Source organism: Arachis stenosperma, chromosome 4 (assembly GCF_014773155.1).
Source record: "Arachis stenosperma cultivar V10309 chromosome 4, arast.V10309.gnm1.PFL2, whole genome shotgun sequence".
Lineage (NCBI taxonomy): Eukaryota > Viridiplantae > Streptophyta > Magnoliopsida > Fabales > Fabaceae > Arachis > Arachis stenosperma.
In genome coordinates, this window is record NC_080380.1 from 139,367,714 (window position 1) to 139,377,186 (window position 9,473).

Below are 9,473 nucleotides of genomic sequence, written 5' to 3' on the forward strand. Positions count from 1 at the left end.
AGGACTCTCAGGTGGTGTGTTTCCATCTCTGATCCCTTCAAGGTACCTTGTGTAACCATCTCATCTCAGCTCAGGAATGTGGTCTTCCCCAACTATTCCTTCAAAATTTTCTTTACCGCCTCATATTAAGGGGGGTTAATGAACCACATAAAACAGAGGGGTTGCGATGCAAGACAGAAAACGAGGGGCATAGAGCTTCTCTCTGGACTGCCAACTGAGCCCAAGTGAATAATCGGCTCAGATCAGAGAGAGATATAGATGCTCTCCTACCAAAAACTCATTTCTCAGCTTTCAGATCTCAACAGCAACTCAGTTTTCACAGATCTCAACAAGAGCAGCCAGGCTGCAAGTGCTTCTTCTAATCTCCCATTAACCAAAGCATACCGTTGAGTAATTCTGTGAGCTGAGATGTGAGGAGATAAAAAGCTGTGGCACTTGGATACAGCCAAGATGCAACTGTTAATTAAGATTCAGTGTCAGATCACATATCATCCAAAAAAGTAAGCGATATACACGTGTTCCATTCTATGATATTCAATCAAAACTGCTTCAGGGTGATATACACACACATACCAAAAGTCCACAGTCTATGAAACAACAAAAGAACTACAATGCCCTAATAAAAATGTTAATCAACTTTCAGGCAAAAAATCCCAGATGTAAATGCAAGCTCACCAACAAAAAATAACATAATAAATGTATAATAGCATGCTATATGAGTAACATAAGCACAAACCACGTCACAACTCATAAGAGGACACTTGCTGCCAGTAGGGAAATGGATAGCCAGAGATTTCATGAGCTGATGACTACAATGATTTGCCAGATCACACAGGAATAAACATCTCTGGGCACAATACAACTTTCTTATATATATATATTATTGTATGCAATTACACATAGCAATAGACATATACATTTTAGCACCATAGAACAACCATATAACCTATTACTCGTGCTAACTTGGACACCATAATAAGCCAAACAAGATTGAAAAACATCAATCATAAAATGGAAAAACAAGTACCTATATGCTTTAGTATGTACCAGGGTCAGGCTGCAAGACATTCAATTGACTGCTTGCACACCTATATTACCCCCGGAGCCACGATCATAGACAGTTCCACCTGATCTAAGATTAGATAGTAAGGCATCACGACCACTCAAGACCACTTGGAAAAAGCCATCCACTCCTTTTGCAAGAAGATCTAATCCTTCTGAAAGCTTCTCCGTCGCTCTGCCTAATTGCTCAACAGTCTTCAGATCCAATTCTGTCTCAATGGGGTCGACCACATCAGGGATAATAGGGTATAATTCCTTAACAGCAGAATCAACTGCTTCCAACTCCTTCAACACAGTAAATCGCCCACTAGAAAATCTAACTCTAACTTCCTCATTTACAAGATTTTGCAAACTTTTAAATTCTGGAGCCCATGTATATATTTCAGCCACATCCAAATCTATCAACTTCTTGGTAGAGCCTGAAAAAGCTGCTGCAAACACACTACATACAAATACTGTCTGCACCTTTACTCCATACATAGCTTGCATCAAAACCTTCCCCTTGGGAGACTTTTTGACCTTTGGCAGATCAAGTGACCCGACAAGATTATCCAAGATTCCATCACATTTTTCAATCCTAGGGTTCCTAGAATCAATATGCTTCTTCCAACCATCAAGTGAAGATTGAGCTCGGGCAAACTGCTTTGAAGAGGAAGAATTCAATTTATGCAATGCACATTGAAGTAAAAGATTACCCTGGTTCAGACGTGATAACTCAGAACTAAATGCAATGCATATATCTAGCAATTTTACACTGATGTCCAAGTACACGTCTATCCATTTTTCATCCCAATCATGAACAGGAAGATCAAGATCTGCTATGAGGGTTTTAATATCATTATGAGTCTCACTAAGCATTTGCATAGCCAAAGTCATCCAAGATAAACTGAGGATCTCATCATTGCTTTTGGGCATAAGCTTTTTCAGCCTTTCTCCCAGCGTTACCTCAAAGGCATGTAATACTGCCAGAAGTTGAGGAGACAAGACAGATCCTTTAGGTGATATCATCCGGAAAGGATTTCCAAAAGGAAAGAATGGTCTGTGTGGTTCCTGGGGACGGCTCATTTAGATGTTTTACTGTGGAGCAAGATTACAAATTACGAAGTAAGATACAACATTGAAGAAGAACGACAATACAATTTCAAAATATCGAGCAGACAAGCAACGCATATCAAATGAAAATTTTAGGTAGCAAAACATCACAAATAACACAATTAGTAGTCATTCGTGCACTAATATCTCATAATAACTACACCTTTTACAATAGCATGTTTCTCCAAGATAAAATATAAAATAAAAAATTTGGATGAAGGCAGAAATGCAGATAACTAACTCCCAATTCCTTCATTCTTATAATCCTGACATAGTTAATCTCAATTCTCAAATAACTAACTCCCAATACCATTTATCCTCTCCTTCCTCAATCTAATTATTTTGTTGTGACAATAAACATTTAGTTCTCTTTCTGAAATCAAGCTGTATCATGCTATTAGAAAACTTTGACCAATTTATCTTAAATAACCTGCAGGCTGCATATAGTAAGTAGAATCTAACACCAAAAGTACCCATAACTGGAAAACCAGAAATTCCAATATCAGAAAAATATTCTCATCATCTTCTTTATATCCATATGGGAATAAGAAACTAACAGCCAATTGGCTAAAATCCTTCCCTATAAATGAAAATTAAAATACAATCATTAAAAAGAATTTGTGGTTTTGAGAGAGAAGGGGGAGGGGGGTGGAGGACAGAATAACCCAAAACCAATCGAAGTCTTTCTCCTCCAAATCCTTCCATTTTCCTACATCACTACTTACAACTGAAAATCCCTAAAAATGAAAAAAACTAGCAAAAATCTACCATCTATCATCCCCTCATCTGGACCCTATCAACAGAAAAAGCAAACACCAAATCATCATACAAAAATGATTCAAGGAAAAATTATTTCCATTTTCCCGCGAACTTCAAAAAATAAAAAAGATGTAAACCTCATAAAATACGTTAGATCCTTAATCTACAGAATAAATCGAAACTAAAGACTTCACCAATCTTCAGATTTTCCACAAAAGACAACCAAAATAAAATTGTAAAAAATCAAACATAATTCTGTTGAATTTCCGTCAAGAAAAAACGCAGAAATTATCCGAAAAGGAAAAAATCGAGAGAATGAAGGAGTGAAAGAAGGGACCTTGAAGAAGAATCGAATCGATCGAGATCGATAAAAAGTTGACTTAGGGTTTCGTTTTGGTGTTTTGCATATAGAGTCTCTGAATTGGGAAAAGTTGAGACTTGAGGCTTAACTTTGTGAGGTAGCTGGTGAGGGAGATGCTGTGATAACATTACCCTGGCTAAGTCTTTGAATTCGTGAAGGATTGAAACGTGTCTTTATTTTATTGGTACGTGATGAGCAAATTGCTGTTCCCGTTGTTTCATTTTATTATTATTTAGTGGGTTAGCCACTTAGCCGTTGTTTACCTTTATTATATTTTATTTATTTAGTTTTGGATGCCGTCCATTGTTTTTTTTTTTCTTTTTTGCAGTCCATTGTTTTTTCTTTTTCTTTTTTTAAAGCAAAAACTACCAAATATTCAACGCTAACAAGTAGTTCTTATAATTTATTCACTAAATGTAAAGATATGATTAGATAAGATTAATCGTTGATTAATAGTAATTGAAGTTAGTCTCTTTAAATTAAATTTTTATGCACTCTTTAATGACTAAATTATATCAGTTTTTGCATTTATTGTATTTTATATATGATTTTGTTTAATAAATTATATTAATACTTAAAAAATATAAAATGAAAAGTCCCAATAAGCAGACGCTAATTGTTTTAATGAAACACGTTTTAAGCTTGTTTTTTCCCTTAAAATTGGCATTTTCTTTTAGTAATCATCTTGAAGAGCATATATTATAATATTTTTAGTCGTATTTTATTATTTTTTTTATTTAAAAAAATGTTAAGTGTCGCGACCCGGCGGGGATGGGAGAGCTGTCGGCCGAATCATGGCCGCGGCAAACTTATCTTCAAAAGAATATTCCTCGCGATCGGCACCAAATCGGACGGTTTTAGTTTCTCTTCCTAAAGTTTATCGAACGGCTGTAACTGATTGACAGCTTCCTCTCCGTTCTGCAATGAGAAAAGCCGTTGAAGTAACGCCAGAAACTGGGACCCGCTCCAGGTTGCATGGACTGGCCCAGGCCCATCACTTTTTCAATAAACACTTTTTAAAAGAAAAACATAAAGCCAATGAGCCTTAGCTCAAGTGGCATATATTCCCCTTCTTTACTAAGAGGTCTCAGGTTCGAGCCTCATCTAGTGCAAATTTGACAAAAAAGGGGATTTCATATGTGTGTGAGTGTGTAATCTAGGATTGGGGGTTGTCCAATCCATCGACCAAAAAAAAAAGAAAAACACATAAATGTTAAGGCAAAAATATAAATGAAATACTTTTTCTATTTTGATTTCCATTTAGAGCACCGAAATTATAGTTTCCCAAAATTAAATATACTAGAGAATATCGTTTGTCCTAAATAATGGTTTTGGAACTAGGTATGATGTAACAATATGTTCACATGTTACATTCAACCCCCATTGGGATACACAAAGTTTCATATTCAACAAGCATAATCCGTGGCTTTCTGTACACATTTGTTAGGTAGCGTCTGGAGTTCTAATTGAATCTGAAATTTAGTATTGTGTTTAATAATTTTATATTAAAATTAAAATTTATTTTTAATATAAAATTTTAATTTTTTTAATATTTTTAAAATATAAAAATATAAAAAAATTGAAATTTTTTAAAATAGACTAAAATTTTAATAATATTTATTTTTAAAATTATTTTTATTTAATTTTTAAAATTTAAATTTAATTCTATTTTTCTTCTTTAATATAATAAAATATTAAAATATAACTCAATTCTACATATTTTATATCAAATATAATACAAAAATTTAATTTAGTTTTGATTTTTTTTTCAAACACCGACTTAGTATTCTAAAACATATAGTTAGTTGAAACACATGCTCTTTTCCCTAGTAAAGCTGTTACTTTTTGTTTCCGGGGAACATTTATCATTGTCACCAAGCTACCTTTGTCCACAAAAACATAAAGGATCCCTTTACCAAACTGGGTATAGTATGTTTTTTTTTTTTCCCAAATTATCCTTGCCCAAGTTCCTAAGTTTGTCTCCTTATCAGTTTTCCTAAGCAAAGGCGTGTGAAATGAGAAGAATATATATAATTGTAACCTTAATTTGCAGCATTAATTTAAGCCAAGCCTAATATATACACTATGTTTCTCAGCTTGGAATGACTTAAAAGATAACCGTTACCATCTGGCACTGAACTGAATTAGGTATCGAATACCAAACCCTTTTTCCCATAAATGGGACAATTCACACATCACAAGAAGAACTCATTAGAAAGCCATGCAACCTTTTTTACCAATATGTATGTCAAGAACCGCCGCTGGTACCACACCCCACACGTCATGCTATCTTCTCAATTTTGTATTAAGAAAAAGTGTCATCTCCCTTGATGACTGATTCACATATGATGCATAATTACACAATATATAGCTTTTATAAGCATGTATAATGTATAATATTGACAATAATTCTGGCTTTTTAAATTAGGGTTTTTAATTAAATAAATTCCATCAATTTTTTTTAATAAAAAATACTATGTACAGATTAAAAATTAATCATTAAATCATTCATTATATATTTGTATATATATATATATATATATTAATAACTAGTTTTTTATATATATTTAACATGATTGATTAATTTATGATTTAATTTCAGAATATATCGTATGTTCATTAGATATATAATAATATAATAATTCTACTAAATTTGCGATTTAACTGTTTACTTTTGAAAAAAAAAAAAAGAATTCATGATAGTCTTTATTAGTATTTGAATTACTACGTTATGTTTTTTGCTTATATTATGTATCGATAATAATGAATTCCAAAGTCCAAACTATCAATAACACTTGTGCTTTTACTACCAACACATGGATTAATTTTTGACTAAAATATACTCAATCTTTTTTTAGTAAGTCATTTTGAGTTCAAATTTTAGGTGTGATTAACCAATATTAAAAGAATTATGCTATTAAGAGATTGTCATTCATTATTGGGATAACAAAATATTTTTTACATTTTAGCATCCATAAAAATTGTGTTTTAATCCAATAAATTTAACAAAATACAAAAATTAAATTTTATTAGAACAAAATCAAGAAAAAATTTACAGATTATCAAAATGAAATAAATAAAAAAATACTATTTTATAGGAATAAAGATTATTTGAGCCTTTATTTTTTGTCATGTGTCATAAGTAGTAATGATGATGAACGAACGAAGTTTAGCATTGTAGGAGTTTCTTCTTTCTTGAAGGCATTGCTTTGCAATGAACGGTGCATTTGGTTTGGTGGCAAGAAAGTTGACAAAATAAAGTTTGGTTTATAATAAGCAGAGAGAAAAAACATTTGGTCATTGCCACTGCTTACTAATTATTAACAAAAATAGTTATATTACATTAAAAATTAACTATTAAATTAATTATTATATATTTAACTATATTTACATGTTTTTTAAGTAAATGATTAATTAATAGAATAATCAAACATGTTAGAATAGAATAACAAATCTACAACAGATCAATAATCAAAATTATTCATACTAGTATAATAAATATTTTTATGAGATATTAAATATACATGAGTTTAATTTTTAATGCATTAACAGTATAAAATATTTTAGTTGCATCATATAAGTAGGGGTGGCAATATGTATTCTACCTACGAGTATCCAACCCGATCCAATCCGGTCGAGTAGGATTACCAACCCAATTCACAGCAGATAGAGTAGGGTACGGGTTGAGTCTCAACCTTACTCGACTAACCCAAACCCTATATATGTATATATACTTATATAAAAATATATTTCAAGTGAATGTTGAATCAATGACCTCTCACTAAATGCAAAAAATCCTTAGCCACCAAGAGAAGATCATTAATTAATAATTTAATACGTTTTTTTATATAAAAATAAGGATAAAAGACAAATAGGTTCTTGAACTTTTAATTCATGGACATTTAAATCCTTAAAGACTGGAAAATACAAAACTCTCCCTGCCCTCTCAAAACGCCATACAAATTGGTCCTTCTATTCAATTTGTATCGCGACACGTTACGGATTCAGGTTACCTGGCGCCTATGTGGCGTCGCAATGGGTACGTGTCTCCAGGATGGTGTGAACGGGGCTGACGTGGTCAACTACAAAAAAAGTTATGGGACATTGTGGTCCTTGGGCCCTAAGACGACATCATTTCAGAAAACGTTTTGTAATGGTTCTTATGAGCTTTGCCAATGCTGCCCATATCAGTCAAAGACAATTATAGGAAGCCCTAGCACTTATGTTTTTCCTTCAAAAAATACAACGCTTCGTCTTCTTGTTGTCGTCATTGCTGTTCCGTGAAACAGATCCATTGAAGCTTTGTGGCTCTACCTGCGTCTATCGTGGAGAGTGGTAAGTACATTGTTGTTCAAATTTGTTCTGCTTATGCCCGTTATTTGTTATGAATGTCGTACGATGGGACTGACAGGGTCTGTAAGTGAGTGTCATAGGTGATTAGTTGTGGGGCTAGTCATTTGTCAGGAATTGTTTAGTGAAGTATTGGAGATTTTGATAATAAGGGTTTGTTTTGTGTTGTATTATGGATTGAAAAATTTTGCAGATGGTTGATGTATTCAGTATTCCCGTATTCCATTATGGGGGCAACTTTTCAAGGGCGGCTACCAATGAGTTAGTCTACCTGCATGGTCAAATGGAGAGGTTTTCTCCGATAAACTTGGATTTTGTCAATTTTGGGAATCTGGTCACGATGTTCAAAGAACTAGGATATCAATCGTATAAGAAGACTTACTGGTATGATCCAAAAAGTAAAGATACGGAGTTAGGGTTGCATGTACTGAAGGGGGATGCAGGGATCAACCAAATGCGACAGGCTAAGTTGAGGAACAAAGACATGGATGTGTTTTACATTTTCTTTGACCATCCTATTGACCAACCTGAAATCGCAGATGGTGAATGTGAGAAAAATTATTAGGTTGAGGAAGAAGTCAATCCAAATGACTTGGAGGAGTTGGATGACTCGTCTACTGACAATGATAGCAATGACAGTGAGAAAGATGAGCTGTATAAACCACCACCAGCTGGTTATGAAAGTGGGAATGAGAGTGGTGAAGATGATGAGGGAATAAGGGTTAGAGCTGCCAAAGGAAAGAGAAACAAGTATCTCCATCATCGAGGAAAAGGGTTGAACCCAAGGAGAAGCCAAAAAAACAAGCAACACATGAGTTTAAAAGGCAGAGATTTAAAGCAAGAAGGGTGGGCTCAACTAGTGAAGGTTCTTCAAGGTCTAATGGGCCTGATAAACAGCCCAGCACAAGTAGGCCAGGAAGGCAACCCAATAAATCTAGGCCTAGTAGGGAGCCCAGCATGAGGCTAGCCATTGCAGAGTATGTCAGTGATGTAGACACAGATCATGAGGACATTGTGTTTGAGTACGAGTCTGAAGAGCTGCATACCCCTGTCTTATCGAAGGATGAAGGGAACAAACCACACTGGCCTAAGTTTGATGAACAGTATGGCTTTGGAGAAGGCAGATTTGAGCTAGGCACAAGATTTGCTACAATAGAGAGGTTCAAGGAGGTTGTGAAGGATTCATTTATTGCTGGGGGAGGGGGGGAGTTGGTCTGGATTAAAAATGATAAGAAAAAGGTTAGAGTTGGCTGCAAGGGTAAGGATTATCTCTGGATTGTTCATCTCTCATACAATAAATAGCTGCAGTGTTTCTAAGTGAAAACCTATAGGAGTGAACATACATGTGTAAGAGATCTGGGAAGCAATGCAGCTGACCAATACTGGATCAGGAAAAAAGTGGAGAGAAGGATGACCACCCATCCCCACATGAACACACATGAGGCTATTGATTTCTTAAAAGAAGAGTTCGATCTAGTTCTACACCCTAAAATGGTTTACAGAGCTGTGAGAGAAGCTAAAGACAGGATCATGGGAAATGAGATAGAACAGTATGGAAAGCTGAGGGACTATCTAATGGAGATACATAGAAGCAATCCAAGGTCTACTGCCTTGCTAGATGTTATTCCCCAGCCACAAGCACCCCCAATATTCGACAAAATGTATATATGTTTCGATGCCTGCAATATGGGATTTAAGAGTGGATGCAGGCCTTTGATTCACTTGGATGGAGCATTCTTCAAGACCTATCATGGGGGCCAATTACTGTCTGTTGTGGCACAGAACGCTAATAATCAGTTTTATGTGATTGCATATGTTGTGGCAAGGTCTAAATCAAAGGAGTCATGGA

At 34.5% G+C, this 9,473-nt stretch overlaps 1 protein-coding gene across 1 annotated transcript; it reads right to left on the reverse strand.

Moving 5' to 3' along the window:
• Positions 1–660: 660 nt before the first annotated feature.
• LOC130973765 (protein BPS1, chloroplastic-like) lies at positions 661–3,489 on the reverse strand. Its single transcript, XM_057898417.1, has 2 exons — positions 3,251–3,489; positions 661–2,139 (listed from the first exon to the last, which is right to left on the reverse strand). The coding sequence occupies exon 2, from the start codon at positions 2,125–2,127 to the stop codon at positions 1,069–1,071; it is 1,059 nt and encodes a 352-aa protein (XP_057754400.1). The 5' UTR covers positions 2,128–2,139; positions 3,251–3,489; the 3' UTR covers positions 661–1,068.
• Between the last annotated feature and the right edge of the window lie 5,984 nt (positions 3,490–9,473).

What these genes read in the sequence shown, in the direction of transcription:
- LOC130973765 (XM_057898417.1), bottom strand. Translation starts at nt 2,127, where the DNA reads ATGAGCCGTCCCCAGGAACCACACAGACCATTCTTTCCTTTTGGAAAT.